Below are 19,151 nucleotides of genomic sequence, written 5' to 3'. Positions count from 1 at the left end.
GGGTGTTCAATAGAGTACGCAGAGGATCTTGCCTCAGTAATGGGAAATAATTAGCCCAAGACTGAATGCTTCTCCAGTCTTACAAACCTTAAAAGCAAGATCTGCAAACATCACACTGTTTCCAAGTAAATAACTGTGTCCAAGAACAAAGCTGAAAATCTTTGTGGGAAACAAAAATAACCAGCACCCAATAAGGTAAATTTCACAATACCTGGCATCCAATAAAAAAAATTACTAAGCATGAAAAGAAGCAGAAATAAAACACATAAAAGAGAAGAAAAATAAATTAAAATTTTACCTAGCATGTGTTAGAACAGACACAGATGTTAGAATTAACAGAGAAGGACACAGAAAAGGTTACTATAACTCTATTCCAGCTGTCCAAAAAGTTAGAGATACAAAAGACATTGAAAAACCCAGATAAAACTTTTAGAGATGAAAACTACAAAGTATGAGATAAAAAAAATACACTAGATGAAATTTATGGTAGATTAAATATTTCAGAATAAACCTTAGTTACCTATAGGTATAATAATAGATGCTTTCCAAAATAATTCACAGAGAAGAGAAATTTAAAAAACAAGCAAACAAACAAAAAACAGTATTAGTGGGCTGTGGGACAACTTCAAATGCCCAACATATATATAACTTGAGCCCCAGAAGGAGAGACAAAGGATAGAACAACAACAAAAAATTTAATAAGAGATGGAAATTTTTTAAATTTGATAAAAACTATAAACCCACATATACAAAAAGCTCAGCAAACTCCCAGACATATAAAGAAAAACACATCAAGGCATATAAATCAAATTGCTTAAAACCAATGATAAAAAAAGAAATGTATAAGAGCAGTGAGAGATAAAAGATATGTTATGCACAGTGAAACAAAGATAAGAACGACAATAGATTTCTTGTGCAAATAATTAAGTGAGAAGACACTGGAAGGACATAGTTGTAGGAAGTCCTTCAAGCAGCAGTAAAATGATACATTATGGATATTTCAACCCACACAAAGGAATCAAGAGTGCTAAAAATAACTGTATGGAATATATATAAGATGTTTTTCTTATTATTTAAATATCTTTAAAACAGAATTGACTGTTCAAAGAAAAATAATAATGTTATATTTCTTTTTGTATATTTTATACATATATTTGTTTTATATTTCATATAAACATTATGGTGGGGGCTGGCCTTGTGGGTGCAGATGGGGTGGGGCTGGGTTCGTGGGCGCACTTCGGAGGCCTTGGACCATGGGTCCACTTTCGGAGGAATGGGTCCGTAGGAACAAGCTGGTGGGAGCTGGGCTTGTCGGTGCAGTTGGGCGGGTGCTGGACCCATAGGTGCACTTTTTGGGGTGCTGGGCCTGTGGGTGCAATTGGCAGGGTCTGAGCTCCTGGCTGCACTTCTGTGGGGGCTTGGCTCATGGTTGCAGTTGTGTAGGGGCTGAGCCCTTGGGTGTACTTTGGGGAGGTTGTGTCCTTGGGTGTACTTTGAGGGAGGCTTGGTCTGTGGGTGTACTTTGGGTTGGGACTGGTCCCTTGGGGTACTTCAGGAGGGGCTGGGCCCATTGGGGTACTTTGGTAGGGACTGGCCCCATGGGTGCATTGGGGGGCACTGGGCCTGTGGGTGTAGTTGGGTGGGGGTTGGGCCAGTGGGTACACTTTGATGGGGGACTGGATTAAGACTAGAGATATAAATTTGGGGGTCTTCGGTATGTAGGAGGTATTTAAAACTATGAGAGTAAATGACACTGATGTCGGAGTTAGGGTCTGGCTGGGGTTGGGGGTAGCTGGGCCCGTTGGTGCAGCTGGGGGTGTTCTGAGCCCATGAAGGGGGTGTCCTGGGCCCATGCATGCACTTGGGTGGGGGCAGGGCACATATGTGTGCTTTGAAGGGGGCTGGGCTTGTGGTACAGTTGTGGGGTGCAGTTGGTGGGGGCTGGGCCCTTGAGGGTAATTGGTGGGGCTTGGGCCCATGAGGGCAGTTAGGTGTGGGATGGGCCCATGGGTGTACTATGGTGGAGGTTGGCCAGTGGGTGCAGTTAGTGGACACTGGGCCCATGAGTGCAGTTGGGTGGTGCCTGTGCCAGTGGGTGCATTTGTGTTGGGCCTGGGTCAGTTGGTGCACCTTTCTGGGGGCAGGGCCCTTAGGTGCAGTTCAGGGGGGTTGGCCCGTTTATACACTTGGTGAGGCCTAGGCCAGTGGATGTACTTTGGTGGGTCTGGGCTCGTGGTTTAACTTAGGTGTGGCCTGGGCCCGTGGATGCAGTCAGGAGCAAGCAGGGCACTCTTTGGGGTGCTGGGCCAGTGGGTGCAGTTGGCACCTGGTAAATAGGTGTGCTGTGAAGGGTTGCCTATTCTGATCCAGAATGTGGCAGTGGATGTGTTGGCTGACACGGCAGAAGCTCTTTCTCCACATGCTTCTCACTGTGTGTGTCAATCCAGCAGGGGAGGGCTTCCTGTGTGTGTGGCCCCCAGACCTCCACATCAGAGTCACCTGTGGTGCAAGTGGGCATGCAGGTCCCAGGGTTCCAGCCACACCAGGATCAGGGAGGGCCCTGGATTCTGCAGTTTAACCAAATCCTGATGACTGTTGTGCAGACGCTCGCTGGTGAGCAGCTGCTCCAGGGAACAGAAACCTCCACCCATTCATGGCAGAGCCTGGGTTGCTGTGGCCCATGGCTTGTGCAGATGTTGTAGGCCTCCTGACTCCTGGAATCTGGAGATCTGCTTTGTTGGATGGCTGCAGTATTTAGCACTTCAGATCTGGCATAAAGAAGCCCTGGAAAGATGGCCATCTAGAGGAAACATGATTCAGGAGGAGCACACAGGCAGGGCACAGAAGGGCCCCGCATGGGTCACCTCTGTCTTCTCTGGCAGTCACCAGTCCTTCCAGAGCTGGTGGGCAGGACCCTGGATGCAAACCCAGGATGGGGGTGGCGGTGGTCAGTAGAGCCTCTGCAAGGAGAGATGCAGGTCAGCGCAGTGGGCTCTGCTGCTACCCCGCATGGCTCTGTGTGTGGCACTGCTCCTGGACTCCAGACCCTGTGCCTGAAAAACACAGGTGAAGAGTCTTTTGCAGATTGAATCACAGGCCCCAGGTGAATTATCAAGCAGATGGCATGGTCCCCTCAACATTCACACTGGTGGCTACTGAAACCCTAGAAAAAGTGTAATTAGGAGATAAACCACCCCGGCTCCTTAGACTCCTTTCTCTTGTCAAGTGATCCGTCTCATCCTTTAAGAATGATTTTCCTCCCACGGAGGCTGTGTTTGTCTCAGACTTCCCTGATGGTTCCCACCTTAACTTTAATGCAGAAGATTGTACCAACCCTCATGTGACCACTACCACCAACCACAAGCACGATGCCCTTCTGGGTGAAAGGACTCATGCTTTGTGAAGCACTTTTCCTTATCCAAGCTCTCCAGAGGCACGGACAACCCCTCCCTCCCCCTCTCTTCCTTCCTTCTGCAGATTTCTATCTTGCATCTACTGTGCGTTTGTGGGCATTACAGAGTGAAGAGAGCCAGCTCCCGGTGCTAGTTGGCCACACAGCATTGGCAGAGACAGACAAGCAAGAGGTCAGAAGCACTGTCCTGGGGGAGTGGTGCCTTGAGTGAGACCAAAGTGAGCAGGAGGCTTATAGGGAAGGATGCTGAGCCACGATAGAATGTCTTTCCCACTCAGGGAGCTGTGAGCAGCTCAGTGCAGCTGCAGCTCAGGAGAAGCCTGGGCTGGAGGCAGCAAAGGGTAGAAAGGCCGCGGAGGCCAGAGCAGGAGAGGCTGTCTCCACCCTGCCAAGGCGTTTGGCTTTTCCTCTGTAGGATCCCCTATGGTCTATGAGGAGCATCAGTAAGATGACTGCCTGGAAAGAAAGGCCCGGCATGAATCAGGCCTGTGCCTGAACTAGTGGAGAGAGGTTTGCAAACACAGTGCCATCGCAGATCGGCTCTCCTGCTTCCCTTCACCCCCATCTGAAGAGAGGTACTGGTGTCCTGGACAGGTCTACTCAGGGAACCAGGGGCTGTCCACCCACCCTAGGCCTGAGATGAAGGCAGTGGGACTGAGGGGGCCCAGCCACCACATTCATTTTAAAACAATCGACATTTAAAACATTTACCACAACTTGACATATAAATCGTCAATACATTCCTACCTAAAGAAAGCAGGAAATTGACCTTTAAAAAAGACCTAAATAAAAAAGAGGGCAAATGACATGTATAAACAAATAATAACTAATATATAGAGGCACAAGAAAGATAAAATAAGAAAAAAACAAATCAGTGCACATGAAAAATGTGTAACACTGTCAGTGATCAAGGTAAGAGTCACTTAAGCAATGAGAGGTGGCCCCTTCCACATACTGAATTGGCAGGTACTTTAGACCCAAACGCACAGCTCTGAGCAGCACTGAGAAAACCGTGGGGAGGTGGGCCCTGCTCCACACTGCTGGCGCATGGAAATTGGAAACTCTAGAAAGCCACTTGGGAAATTAAAACAAAAAGCCATAAAAATTTCTTGTTCTGTGATTCTACTTTCAGGAATCTGTCTTACGGGACTAATAAATGAGGCAGTGAAGACGTGTGTACAATGCACAGTGTCATCTGTGCTTTCCCTAAACAGGAGGCAGTGAGTCCCCCCTTACCAGCCCTATCTGCGAGGTCACAGCATGTGGTGTAAGGTGAACTCCTGTGTGACGCTCTGAGGATGCACTCAGCGGATTTGAAATGAGATGGGAAAACAACCACGATACTGTAAGTTCAGTACACACATCGAGTCTAACACAAAAGCAAGAAAAACATACTTAAAGTTCAGGACAAAGTGCAGGCTGGCTCAAGAGATTGAGCAGCTGCTTGCTGAAAATAAGTTTGGTACAAAGTAAAGCATAGACACCTCAGCCAGCAAAGTGCAGTCTGGCTCAAGAGAGTGAGCAGCTGCCGCTGAAAGTAAGTTTGGTACAAAGTAAAGTACACAGCCCTCAGCCAGCAAAGTGCAGGTCGCCTCCAAGAAAGTGAGCAACAATCATGCCTTTGGCTGGGATTCGGCTTTTATAGTTTCGCTACCTAATGAGTATTCAACTAAAGGGATGGCTCCCAGTTATGTAACATTTCATCTTACCCATGCTCAGTCACTCTCTTCCTGGAGCATGTTCATTGGTTAGATCCTATCACATGCACAAGGCACATATGAAAATGTTCTGTGCTCTCTACTGAGAATACCCAGCCACTGGATTTGCTGAAGCCAGTCTCCTTGTGGTCTCATTTTCTCCTTGTTGGTGCTAAAAATAGGTCTAACTGAAAACAGTACCTTTCCTCCAGGAGATAGCCCAGAGGAGGGGGCCTGAGACCTCAGGGAGTGGCTGGAAACCCAGAGGCATGTCCTGAAATCTGAGTGGACTCTCTGCTCTGCCAGGTGCTCAAACTCTGTGACAACCACCATGAAGGGTCACACAGGAGCTGCATGGGCACCAAGTGAGAGCCCCGCCCACTTCCCCAAGGGGGCCCCTCCCTGGGGTGGGTGGGGCCAGCAATCAACCTTCATTGTGACTCCACCCTTCCCTGTGTCCTGGCCACGTCCTCCATTAGTTTCATGTTTCTCACCACCAATGGGCTGAGAGCATTGAGGCCACGCCCACTTCAGTGTTGCTTAGCACCATGGCTCCCACTGGGCCTGGCTCAGTTGCACATCTGCACCCTTAGCTGAAGGAAGCAATTCCCCGGTGCTTGGATGGTGGTGATGCGGCCCCCCTTTCCTTCTCCCTGCCCCAAGATGTCGGAGGAAACCTGACAGAGGAAATTGGCTGTGGCTGAGAATAAGGTATAGCATGTTGGGTCGCAGGCCCCGGACCCAGCCCTAGGCCCCTCTGATGGTGGGACAGGGGCAGGACTCAGTGTCACTTCTGAGGCATACAGGGCTTGCCCCTCTCTGCCTATTGACTCCCCTCACCAAAGTCTTCTCAGCCATTCTCTGCACCCTCAGCAGCCCAGCCCCTGCGCTTGCCAGGCGCCCCCTGTCATTACTGCCTGGAGCCCGGCCTTTGACCTGATGACCTAGTCCCCTAAGTGTTTTCACCCTCTTTCCAGCTTCTCTGGTCATGGCACAAATTTCCATTTGGAAGGGCACTTGGGACTAAGGGAACCAGGGCTGAGAGGTTTCTGGCTCCCTCACTCCCTTCAGTTAGACATTGACTACCTGAAAAGCTTACACTTCAACAGTGAGCTCGAAATGTTGACAATCTCTGGATGACAATTGGGAAAATGGGCATGGTTTGGTTTTCTCCCAGGTTTCTACTCTCTAGAGACACTTTACAGTTTATTTCTGAGTCTGTATCTCACATTAGAAATCCCTAGGATTCTGGGACCAGAGCGCCTTTCAGTCAGTGCTCTCTGGAGGGAGATGTGCTTATCTTCTGTGGAACAAATCCTGGGCAACTGAACTTCACAGCTTGAATCTTGCCCAGATCATCTCAATCTGGGGTGCCACAGGATTCATAGGGGGCATCTTTTCTAAAGAATCAGATTTGCTTGATTCTTTTGAGAGAGAAAAAACCTATTAATATACTTAGAGGTGACATTTGCCTGGATTTGTAAGATCGTAATAGACTTCTCTCTGAAATGATGCTTGGGTTGTCCTCTTTTTGTTAGGTCCCCAGATCCCTAGGGGTGTGCCCTCATGACTTCTGCCATTAGGATACATTGATGTAAACATTTGAGAAGTACTGGTGTGCAGCTCTCACAGCTCTGTAAGGGAGGACCCCAATGTCTGATTTGTATTTTGCCACCTGGCAGCTACTGATTCATGACAAAGCCCCAGACGACTGAAGTTAAATTCCATTATTGCCTTTTTTTAGTTGTGTTATCAATCCATTTCTTCAACCATTTAGTAATCATTACAACACCTTACATGGTTGCTGGCTGCATTAAGTCAGATGGTATAAGTAAAAATATTTTGTAAAAGCTGTAAAGTAGGATGGAAGTTTAGGAGCTTATAGGTCTCCTGAACATTACTGCTTTTCCCTTTCACAGTTAAGAGATTACCAATGGAGAAATGGGCCTGGTGGTCCTCCAGGAGCAAAGAACAAAATGAAAACTGGCAGTAGCCCTGATTCATCCACTTCTGGGGGTTGCCATTTGCCTAAGGAGGTGAGTCTTGGCTGGTCAGGCTCCTGGGAACAGGGGGCTCAAGAGACAGTAGAGGGGTAATGGTAATGATCATGGAAAGAAGTGTCAGGGACTGGGTAAGAAGTCTGGGTTTGAATCCTACCTATCCCTCTGCTAGGGATATGATTTAGGACTCTTCTCTGAGTCTTCTCCCTTGAAGCTGTACACACAAAGATGGCCCATGAGCTTGGCTATCTCATTGGATCCCGCTGCAAGAAGCACAGGATTATGTAGATAACACCAAGGTCCAGGGCTCAATCTCTCTACTGGATACCACCAAATACACACACACACACAAACACACACACACACACACACACACACACACACACACGATTAGTGCTGCTTGGGAGAGGAGGGACAATGGGGGAGAGAGACCTTGAGAAGTGGGCACAAAGGGGCTACAAGTGGAGGGCCTAGTCCAGGTCAGGCAGGAAAGAGACTTTTGCCAGCTGATGGGGAAGAAAGGACAGCAGAGGGCTTAGCCATTGAGGGGGACAGAACATCTCCATGTGCACTCTCATCTCCTAGCCCACATCACACATCAGTGGGGAGGCCTTTGTGACATCACTGGGGAGACCTCTGTGACATCAATTTACATGAAGGAGCTGGAGGTAAGTGCCCCTGCAGGCCAGCCTCTTGACCACCTCCCATGGTGGTAGCTGGGTGCCCAGCTGCCAGCTGAGACAGCCCCCACCCCCACCCCTAATGATCACTCTCTCTACCTCTCCCCCCAGACCTCCTCCAACTCCTCCTCTCTGCATGTGCCTCAGAGCCCCTACCTAGATCTGGCAGTAGCCCAGTACTCCAGCTAGGTAGAAAACAGATGTTAAAGGAGCATGATCCAGGAATTGGTAAGAGTCCAGTTGGGTCCCCTGATTCCACACTGCCAATCCTGGGCTCCAATTTCCCCTTGCAGCTCTGAAAAAAAGGGTTGGGGGCCCCTGATGCCAAGGGAGAATTGGGTGCTGGGGGTCCCAGGTCTCAGAGGGAGGGACCCCATACCATGCAGCATGGCTCTTTCTGTTGCTGCCCTATCTGCCCACTCTCTCTTCTCCAGACACTCCTGCTTGAGTCCTCACCACACGTGCCCTGGGCTGTCCCCCTGCTGAAAACACTAAGCTGTTGTCAGAAGTCCTGTGTTCCCCCCTGACTTAGTTCCTGCTTTGCTTTGACTTTGGTTTTGGATAAGCCACCTCTCCTGCCTGGGCTTCAGTATCCTGAGATAGAATTAGAGGGTGTCAAATGTCCCTTTCATCTCTAAGAATGGAAGACTTCCAGGTGCACTTGAAACATCAGGGAGACAGGGATCTTGTCTGTCCTTTACAGGATCCCAGGATCCCTGCTATTAAGAACAGTCCCAGTCCCATAGTGTGTGGTTCGTGGTGAATACATGCACCCTTGTGAATCACCAGCTGGGAGAAGGGTAGTCTTTCCTTTCTCAGCCTCCATTTCTAGAGGTTTCTGTGGCTGTCTTTTAAAGAGAATCCAGATTCAGATGTTCAGCTCTGTAGCTGTGAGTGAAAACCAACAAAGACTCAAATTCTCTTTCTTTGGGAGTTTGAGAAGAGTTTATTAATTTGCATCCCCATAGGGGGAGATATCTTTTCCTTGAAAACCCATTCCTGTCCACTGCCCACCACTCTGGTCTGGGGAATGGAGCTGAGGGGGACAAACTCAGTCACTTTCCTATGATTCTACACACAGAAAAACAGCACCAGGAAACTCTGGATGAACTGGAAAGAGGAACATGATTTCTTTGTTTGCTCATACCATGGCTGATGGGTTTGGGGAAAGACTCAGATGGAGAGGCCACAGGCTTGTCTTGCCCACTCCCAACCTGGAGAAGGCTCACACCTGCACCCCACCCTCAGGTTCCTGAGAATCTGGTCTCAATAGTGGGCCTGTCCTGGGCCATTGGTGGCATTCCTGGGGCCTGTCCCTTGCTGTTGCATCTCTGCCTCCCCAGTAAGATATGTTTCCTCTTCCTACAGCAGAAGAGTGGGTGTCAGCATGCAAACTCCCTGCAGGAACAACTGCAGGTAAGTGGACTCTATGGCATCCCTCACGTCCCCTAGAGAACCTTCCTTTCCCTCTCTCTCAGGACCTGTTTGGCTTTTCTCTCAAAGGCTCAGATTCATACCACTGATGTCTTAATGTCTGAAAAGGCACAGTTAGAGCCCTGGACAACGCTCACCATGCAGTTGGGAAGAAAGCAAGTGCGAATCTGGGCACCCTTCCTCCCTCAACCTGGTGCCTTAGCAGGCCTTTGAGGGAGTCCTTTGGGCTCCATCTTGACCTCTGTCATTCCAGAGGAGTGTGAACATCTGGCGAGCTGCCTGTGCTCACGTGAGTGCTGATAAAAGAGCTACAGTGGAGTCTGACCACTGTCTCTGCACAACAGAAGGAGGCAGAGAGGGTGAGTCCAGCCACGTGCCCTCAGGCTTGTGCCTCCACCCCCAGGGGAAAAACGGCCTTAGAGAATTAGATAGACCTGGATGTTCACATCCGAGCTGTGCGTGATCTTAGCACTTAACCTCTAATACTTTGTATTTCATCTACAAAATGGAGGTAGTAATAGTAACTGTCTCTTATGGTGGTTGTGAGGATTAGATGGATTGTTAGCATGGTGCCTGATGATGCGCTCAATACAGAGTCAAACAATGGTGATGATAGTCAAAACAATGGCAACATGACCCTATATCCCTGGGCCTCAGTCAGCCAGCTGTAAATCAGGTCTCTTTCCCTGCCTCTTCCACCCTTCCTGAGTTCTTAGTAAAACCAACTGAGAACATAAGCTTGGAAATGCCTTGAAAAAGATGTCAAGTGTGATTCAGTGGAAGGAAATGTCACTGCTGAATGGTTGCTGTAGGTGTTAGTGTGAGTGTGCCCCGACTACATCTTCTCCCTGCCGAATCCTGACTTCACCTTTCTGTATTTGCAGTCCTACCATGACTTGAAGAAGGAGTGAGACACTCTCCACCTGCACTTGGAGGACAACAAGTAGGAGGGGGAAATGGATGGCAGGTCTGGGGGGTTTCAGTGCAGGCAATGTGGTGGGAGGTGGGAGGGTACATGCGAGCACAACAAGGTGGATGCACAGGCTTGGACATGTGCAGAGCCAAGCTCTGGCCCCAGCTGTGCCAGTGACTCATATGTGGCCTCAGGCAATTCATGTCCACTCTCTGGACTGGCACCTGTGACACTTGGTTCCTCGGGCCCCCTTCCCATCCCATGGTCCTCTGGTTGTGTGGCAAAGTCAGAGGGTTGATCACCAAAGTTGTCTTTTCTGTTCTTCATTCTTCCATTCTCCACCCCCTCTGGCCACAGGAACAATGATGAGGACCACAAGTGTCACCATTCCCAACTGAAGAGGAAGCTTGTGATGGAGAAGGCAGCCTTGCAGTTCCAGATGAAGAAGCTTGAGACTTGTAAGCTCCTGCCACAGTAAGTGACTGGCTGCAGCCCAGGGTTTTGGCTTTATGGGGGTGGGGTAGAGAGGGAGGTGGCAGCCTGTCTGTTCTGCAGCCATTCCCTCCATGGATCATGCCCCTCTACTCTGGGCAGGTGCACGCTTTGAGGGAGGAGCAGGGCCTGTGTCAGGTCCAGGAGCCAGAGACCTACTTTGCCAATGTAAGCAGGCAGACAGGTAAGCTGGGGCTGGTGTGTCCTGGGAGCAGGTGTGGGGAAGAGAAAGAGGTGTGTGCTAGCAGATGGCAAGTCTGCTCATCTGAGCCTCAGTGTCCCTGTCTGCAAAGAGGGGTGGGGTGCCCATTGTCAGCCACCCACAGTTGTCTTGAGCACAAGAATGTGAAGAACTCTGTTTGAAAGTGGTTTGAATGATTGATCATCATCTGGGCATGAGGAATGATTAGACAGGAAGCCATGGTCTGGGGCAAGGCTGAATTAGGAGCTGTGGGTAAAGAACAGGATTTTGTGCAACTCCAGAAGCCAGAATCCCTTATGGTCCAATTTCTTCTCAGCTGAGCCTCGACCCATGGAGCCTCCATCGGGGTCCAGTGAGAAAGAACGGTGGCTGCAGGTGGAGGCCGAGCAGCTGCAGAAGTGGCTGGAGAGACTGGGGGTCAGCTCCAGGCTCAGGTAAAGGACAACAAGGGTCTGAGCCACCTGTACCAGGAGCAGGAGGAGCAGCTACTGGAGCTGGGGCAGCTGCTGGGCTCTGAGGCAAGCAGCACAGGCAGGTGCTGGAGGCCACACAGCACCACCACGCCACCACCAGCTGCGTGCTGTCCCAGGCCCGTGAGCTCCAGGAGCAGCTGGCTGAGCTGTAGACTGGCTTCATCAGGCTGGTGCACCACCCGCCCTGCCAGCCTGCCCTCCATACTCGCCCCCTGGGCCTTTGTTTCCCCACCTGCAAACTGGGGTGGTGCAGATGTCACATGAAATGGTACCTGGGAAGGCACCCTGTGAGCCAGTGCCCTGTGCCCCCTTCCCTGTGTCATGGGTCTCCAGCTGCATCAGGTGGCTGCCGATTGCTTCTCTCCATCCAGACCAATTAGAACATGGAGGTCACCAGTGCAGCATGTGAAGATGGAGCTGGCTGAGAAGTTGTGCCAGAAAAGAAAACAACCAAAAGAAGAATTAAACATCAAGAAGGAGAAAACACCCAAAAGGAGAAAATACCCAAAAGAAGAACAAAACACCCATAAAAGGAAGAAAACACCCAACATGGGAAGAAAACACCTAGAAGAAGAAGACAACTCCCAAAAAGGAAGAAAACACCAAGCAGAAGAAAACATACCAAATAGGAAAATACCCCAAAGAGGAAATCACCCAAAAGAGGAAGAAAACACCTCAAAAATGAAGAAAACACCCCAACGAAGTAGAAAACACCCACAAGAAGAAGAAAACACCCAAAACAGGAAAATTCCAACAAAAAGAAGAGAACTACAACATAAAGAAACCCCTCCTCCAAAAAACCCCCAAAGAAGACAACACCAAGAGAAGGAAGAAATATCCCCCACAAATCCCCAAATAAGAAAACCCCAACAAAAAGAAGAAAACCCCTATAAAAGAAGGAAAATAAAAAAACCCAAATAGAACAAAAGCCCAACAAAAAGAAAACTCCAGTTCCGGCCCGTGGCTCACTTGGGAGAGCGTGGTGCTGACAACACCAAGTCAAGGGTTAAGATCCCCTTACTGGGGCCGGCCCGTGGCTCACTCAGGAGAGTGCGGTGCTGATAACGCCAAGGCCACGGGTTCGGATCCTATATAGGGATGGCTGGTTAGCTCACTGGCTGAGCGTGGTGCTGACAACACCAGGTCAAGGGTTAAGATCCCCTTACCGGTCATCTTTAAAAAAAAAAAAAAAAAAAAGACGCCCTTACCGGTCATCTTCTCAAAAAAAAGGAAAACCTCAACAGAAAGAAGAAAACCCCACATGAAAAGAAGCCCCCCAAAAGAAAAATATACCCCCATGAAAGCAAGAAAACCCCCCAAAATGCCCCAAATGAAGAAAACCCACACAAAACAAAACTCTAACAAAAAGAAGAAAACCAAAAAAGAGTGCCCCAAAAAAGGAGAAAACAACAAAAAAAAGAGGACAGAAAAATACAAAAAACAAAACAAAACAAAAACCCAGGGGAAAAAAAAAAAAAAGAAAGAAAAGAAAAGCAAGCAGCAGGGTGCCTTTACCAGTAGTTCAGCCTCAGGGGCCTGTAGGGGGAGACCAGTGCAATTGGTCCCTTGGGCAAGCTAGGCCAGGGGGCCCTAGGGTCAGGCCAGGGCAGGTAAGTCCAGGGGGGCTCTTACCATGAAGACAGGCCAAAGGGGGTCCTGGACAGGCCAGTCAAGGGGGCACTTAGAACACTTAGGGGTGCCCTTAGTGGCAAGGTGGCCCTTATGGCAGTGGTCCATTAGGGGCAGGCCAGTAAAGGGGGGCCATATGACAGGCCAGGCCAGTGGGTTCCTTGGGCAGGACAAGTCAGGCTGGCCCTTAGCAGTAGGAGGCTCTTGGCAGCCTAGGAGCCAAGGCAGCCCTTAGTGGCACGTGAAGGCACAGGGGCCCTAGGGGCAAGTCAGGCCATGGGAGCACTTAGTGGAAGGCAAGCCCAGGCAGGGGTGCCCTTAGCACAAGGCCAGGACAGAGGTGGCCCACAGTCCCAGGCCAGGACAGGCCAGCAGGGCCCTGGGAACAGCCCAGTACAGGCCAGAGTGGCCATCGGCTCTGGGCCAGGCTGGGCCAGGCAGGCCCATTGTGCCAGGCCAGGCCTGCAGGATTCTAAGAATAGGCCAGGTCAGGCCAGGGCAGCTCTGAGGCAGTGGGTCTCTGGTGCACACCTGGCCAGGCCCACCCTTAGTGGCAGTGGGGCCATAAAAAGGCCTGACCAGGGAAGCCCTTAGTGGCAGGCCAGGAAACGCCAGAGGTGCCCTTAGTGGCAGGACAGGTGAGGCCAGGGGCTCTCTTAGAGGAAGACCAGGCCAGGTCAAGGGGGCCCTAGGGGGACTCTTTCTTTCTCTCTTCCTTCTTCTGTCCCTCCTCCCTTCACTAACCTTCACTAACCTTCACTAACCTTCACTAACCTTCCCTTAACCCTCCCCTCCCCTCCCTGTTTCCTTCTTTCCTTCTTTATTTAGGGGCTCTTTCTTTCTTTGCTTCTTTCCTTCCTTCCTTCCTTTGCTTCCTTCTTTCCTTCCTTCCTTCTTTTCTTCTTTCTTTCTCTTTCTTCCTTCCTCCCTCCATCCCTCCTCCGTCCCTTCACTAACCTTGCATAACCTTCCCTTAACCTTCACTAACCTTCCATTAACCTTCCCTTAACCCTACCCTCCCCTCCCTTGTTTCCTTCCGTCTTTCCTTCTTTATCTATTTAGGGACTCTTTCTTTCTTTCCTTCTTTCTTTCCTTCCATTTCTTTCTTTGCTCCCTTCTTTCTTTCCTTCCTTCTTTCTATCTTTCTCCCTTTTTATTTTTCCTTCTTTCTTTCTCTCTTTCCTTCATTTTCGTTCTTCTTTCCTTCCTCCTTTTTCTTTATTTCACTCTTTCTCTCTCTCTCTCTCTCTCTTTCTTTCTTTCTTTCTTTCTTTCTTTCTTTCTGTCTTTCTTTCTGTCTTTCTCTCTCTCTCTCTCTCTCTCTTTCTCTCTTTCTCTCTTTCTCTCTTTCTCTCTTCTTTCTTTCTTTCTTTCTTTCTTTCTTTCTTTCTTTCTTTCTTTCTTTCTTTCTTTCTTTCTTTCTTTCTTTCTTTCTTTCTTTCTTTTCTTTCTTTCTTTCTTTCGAGCCCTAGGGGACATCAGGCCAGGAGAGCCCTTACTGGAAGGCCAGGTCAGGCCAGGCCAGGGGAGCCTAGGGGGACACTTTTGTTCTTTCCTTCCTTCCGTTTTTCCTTCCTTTGTTCTCTGCCTTTACCTGCCTTCCTACAGTCCCTTCCTCCTTTCCTTCCTGTATTTTCAACCTTCCTGCTTTTTCTTCCCTTTATTCTGTTCCTGCCTTTTCTTCCTTCCTTTCCTTCCTTCCCTTTCTTTCTTTCCTTCTTTCCTTCCTTCCTTCTTTCCTTATTTCTTTCCTTTCTTTGGGGTCTCTCTCTCTCTTCCTTTCTTCTTTTTCTCTCTCCCTCTTTCTTTCCTTCCATGTTTCCTTCTTTCTGCTAGCCCACCTATGTCCCTCCTGGCCTGTCCTGCCACTAACAGGCAGGAGGCCCTGGCCCGATCTCCCCTTGGGCCCCCAAGAAAGAAAGACACCCCCCTAGGGCACCCTCAGCCTGGCCTGCCTCTAAGAGACCCCCTGGCCTCGTCTGGTCTGTCCTGCCACTAACGGTGCTCCTGGACTTTCCTGGCCTGCCACTAATGGTCCCTGGCCAGGCCTGCTAAGGGCTCCAATGCCACTTTGGGTGAGACTGACCAGGTGTAGAGGAGACCCACTGTTTGGGCCTGCCTCACGTCTACCCTGGCCTGACCAGGTCTGCCTCTAAGAGACCCCCAGGGCAGGCCACGCCAGTCCAGGGGGTCTCTTACAGGCAGGCAGGTGAGGTCACAGGGGCCATAGCACTAAGCAGGCCAAGGAGGCCATGGACCAGGCCATTCAAAGAGAGCCCTTAGTGTCAAGGCAGTCCAGACCAGGTGATCTCTTAGATGCAGGCTGGGGACCCCTTAGCACCAAGACAGGCCAAGGGGGCCCAGGGACAGGCCAGTCAACTGGCACACTTAGTGGCAGAGGTGCCCTTAGTGGCAGGGTGGCTTTTATAGCTGTGGTCTGCAAGGGGCAGACTAGTAAAGATAGGCCATATGGCAGAACAACCAGTGGGTTCCTTGAACAGGACAAGCCAGGCCGGCCCTTAGCAGTAGGAGGCCCTTGGCAGCCTAGGAGCTAAGGCAGCCCTTAGTGGCACGTGAGGGCATGGGCCCTAGGGGAAAGTCAGGCCATGGGAGCACTTAGTGGAAGGCAAGCCCAGGCAGGGGTGCCCTTAGCACAAGGCCAGGACAGAGGTGGCCCACAGTCCCAGGCCAGGACAGGCCAGCAGGGCCCTGGGAACAGCCCAGTACAGGCCAGAGTGGCCATCGGCTCTGGGCCAGGCTGGGCCAGGCAGGCCCATTGTGCCAGGCCAGGCCTGCAGGATTCTAAGAATAGGCCAGGTCAGGCCAGGGCAGCTCTGAGGCAGTGGGTCTCCGGTGCACACCTGGCCAGGCCCACCCTTAGTGGCAGTGGGGCCATAAAAAGGCCTGACCAGGGAAGCCCTTAGTGGCAGGCCAGGAAATGCCAGAAGTGCCCTTAGTGGCAGGACAGGTGAGGCCAGGGGCTCTCTTAGAGGAAGACCAGGCCAGGTCAAGGGGGCCCTAGGGGGATTCTTTCTTTCTCTCTTCCTTCCTCCCTCCTCCCTTCACTAACCTTCACTAACTTTCATTAACCTTCACTAACCTTCATTAACCTTCACTAACCTTCCCTTAACCTTCCCTAACCTTTTCTTAACCTTCCCTTAACATTCCCTTAACCCTTCCTTCCCCTCCCCTGTTTCCTTCCTTCTTTCCTTTATTTATTTAGGGGCTCTTTCTTTCTTTCTTCTTTCTTTCCCTTCTTCCCTTCCTTCCTTTTCTTTCCTTCCTTCCTCCCTCTGTCCCTCCTCCCTCCCTTCCCTGACCTTCACTAACCTTCCCTTAACCCTCCCCTCCCTGTTTCCTTCCTTCCTTCTTTTATTTATTTAGGGGCTCTTTCTTGCTTTGCTTCTTTCTTTCCTCTCTTTCTTTCCTTCATTTTCTTTCCTTCCTTCTTTCCTTCCTCCTTTTTCTTTCTTTCACCCTTTCTCCCTTTCTCTCTTTCTTTCTTTCTTTCTTTCTTTCTTTCTTTTTCTTTCTTTTTCTTTCTTTTTCTTATTCTTTTCTTTCTTTCGAGCCCTAGGGGACATCAGGCCAGGAGAGCCCTTACTGGAAGGCCAGGTCAGGCCAGGCCAGAACAGGGGGCTACTTAGAGGCAGGTCAGTCCAGGCCAGGGGGGCCTAGGGGGACACTTTTGTTCTTTCCTTCCTTCCTTTGTTCTCTGCCTTCTTTACCTGCCTTCCCACAGTCCCTTCCTCCTTTCCTTCCTGCATTTCCTCCCTTCCTGCTTTTCCTTCCCTTTATTCTGTTCCTGCCTTTTCTTCCTTCCTTTCCTTCCTTCCTTTTTTTTCTTTCCTTCCTTTCTTTGGAGGCTCTTTCCTTCTTTCCTTTCTTCCTTCTTATTTCTTTCCTTTCTTTGGGGGTCTCTCTCTCTCTCTCCCTTCCTTCTTTTTCTCTCTCTCTCTGTCTTTCTTTCTTTCCTTCCATGTTTCCTTCTTTCTGCTAGCCCACCTATGTCCCTCCTGGCCTGCCCTGCCACTAACAGGCAGGAGGCCCTGGCCCGATCTCCCCTTGGGCCCCCAAGAAAGAAAGACACCCCTCTAGGGCACCCTCAGCCTGGCCTGCCTCTAAGAGACCCCCTGGCCTCGTCTGGTCTGTCCTGCCACTAACGGTGCTCCTGGACTTTCCTGGCCTGCCACTAATGGTCCCTGGCCAGGCCTGCTAAGGGCTCCAATGCCACTTTGGGTGAGACTGACCAGGTGTAGAGGAGACCCACTGGTTGGGCCTGCCTCAGATCTTCCCTGGCCTGACCTGGTCTGCCTCTAAGAGACCCCCAGGGCAGGACATGCCAGTTCAGGTGGTCTCTTACAGGCAGGCAGGTGAGGTCACAGGGGCCATAGCACTAAGCAGGCCAAGGGGACCATGGGCCAGGCTATTCAAAGAGGGCTCTTAGTGGCAGGGCAATCCAGGCCAGGTGATCTCTTAGAGGCAGGCCAGGCGGGCTCTTAGCATCAAGACAGGCCAAGGGGGCCCAGGGACAAGCCAGTCAACTGGGGCACTTAGTGTCACAGGGGTGGCCCTTATGGCTGTGGTCTCCAAGGGGCAGACTAGTAAAGGGGGGCCATATGGCAGAACAACCAGTGGGTACCTTGGGCAGGCCAGGCCAGACTGGCCCTTAGTGGTATGAGGCCTTTGGCAGCCTAGGAGCCAAGACAGCCCTTAGTAGCACATGAAGGCACAGTGGCCCTAGGGGAAGGCCAGGCTATGGTGCCCTTAGTGGAAGAACAGGCCAGGACAGACATGGCCCAAAGTGCTAAGCCAGCCGGCCCCTTGGGACAGCCCAGGAGAGGTCAGGGGGGTCCTTGGCTCTGAGCCAGGCTAGGCCAGGCCAGCAGTATCCTAGGGACAGTCCAGGCCAGGCTAGGAAAGCCCTAGGGGCAGGCCAGGCAGGGCCAGGGCTTCCCTAGGAGCGGGCCATGCCAGGTTAGGGGGCACTTGGGGTAGGCCTGCCTGGCCAGGGAATCCCTAGTGGCAATCGAGGCCACCCTATGGGGTCCCTGGAGGCAGGCCAGGGCAGGGGACCCTAGGGACAGGCAAGGCCACTGGGCCTCTTTGTGCCAGTCCAGGCCAGGGAGGCCCTTAGCAGAAGGGGAGCTGTTAGTAGCAGGGGTGCCCAGAACAGTAGGCCTGGCCATGGAGGCCCTTAGTGCCAAGTATTCTGTTATAGCCACACAAAATGGACTAAAAGAAAAAATTGGTACCAGGAGTGGGCTGTTGCTCATAACAAACACTTGAAAATGTGGAAACGGCTTTGGAACTGGGGGTGAGAGTTTGGAGGAATTTGGAGGACTCAGAAGAAGACAAAAAGATGAGGGAAAGTTTGGAATGTCTGACCTATGAAATGGTGATAAGCAGAATGCTTATGGAAATATGGACTGTAAAGACCATTTGAAGGAGGTCTCAGATAGAAATAAGGAGTTTATTGGAAACTGGAGCAAAGATTACCCTTGCTGTGAACTGGCAAAGAACTTGGCTGCATTGTGTCCATGCCCTAGGACTGTGTGGAAGTTGGGACTTAACAGTTGTGAACCAGAGTATTTGGTGGAAGAAATTTCTAAGCAGCAAAGCATTAAGGAAGCTGCATGCATACTTGTAAGAGCCTACTATGAGTTATGGTGGCAAAGGCATGACAGCCAGAATTTAAAAGGGAAGCAGAGTGTAAAGATTTAGAAATCTGCAGCCTGGCCATGTGGTAGAGAAGCAGAGACCATTTGCAGAAGGAAGGTTCAATGGTACTAAGATTATTAACACAAAAGAATGGGAGCACCAAGAGAAGGAGAAAAAGGCCCTGAAGGCTTTGCAGAAGGCTCTGAGGCCAACTCTTCCATTTCAAGCCCCAAAATCTAGGGAGACAAAATGGTCTTGGCGAACTGGCTTGAGGAGCCCTACACAGGCTCACTGCTCAGGGTCACCTTGAGAAACTACTGCTAGCACTAGCACCCTGGATGCTTTGGCTGCTCCAGCTGTGGCTAAATTGGCCCCAGGTATGGCTGGACCTGCAGCTTTGGAAAATACAAGCCAGAAGCCTTGGTGGAGTCCATGTGGTGTTAGGTCTTCGGGCTCACAGAATGCCAGAGCTCAGAAGGCTTGGGAGCCTCCATCCAGATTTCAAAGGATGTATGGAAATGTCTGGGAGCCCAGGAACAGATCTGTCAGAGGGACGGA

The 19,151-nt window shown here is 50.5% G+C and overlaps 1 protein-coding gene across 1 annotated transcript; it reads right to left on the bottom strand.

Annotated features, from left to right (window-relative positions):
• Positions 1-1,166: 1,166 nt before the first annotated feature.
• Positions 1,167-1,979, bottom strand: LOC134376671 (uncharacterized). The gene has a single exon (XM_063095182.1). The coding sequence runs from the start codon at positions 1,977-1,979 to the stop codon at positions 1,167-1,169; it is 813 nt and encodes a 270-aa protein (XP_062951252.1).
• Between the last annotated feature and the right edge of the window lie 17,172 nt (positions 1,980-19,151).

This window comes from Cynocephalus volans, chromosome 1, assembly GCF_027409185.1.
Source record: "Cynocephalus volans isolate mCynVol1 chromosome 1, mCynVol1.pri, whole genome shotgun sequence".
NCBI lineage: Eukaryota > Metazoa > Chordata > Mammalia > Dermoptera > Cynocephalidae > Cynocephalus > Cynocephalus volans.
This window is presented reverse-complemented; position numbering and strand designations above follow the sequence as displayed.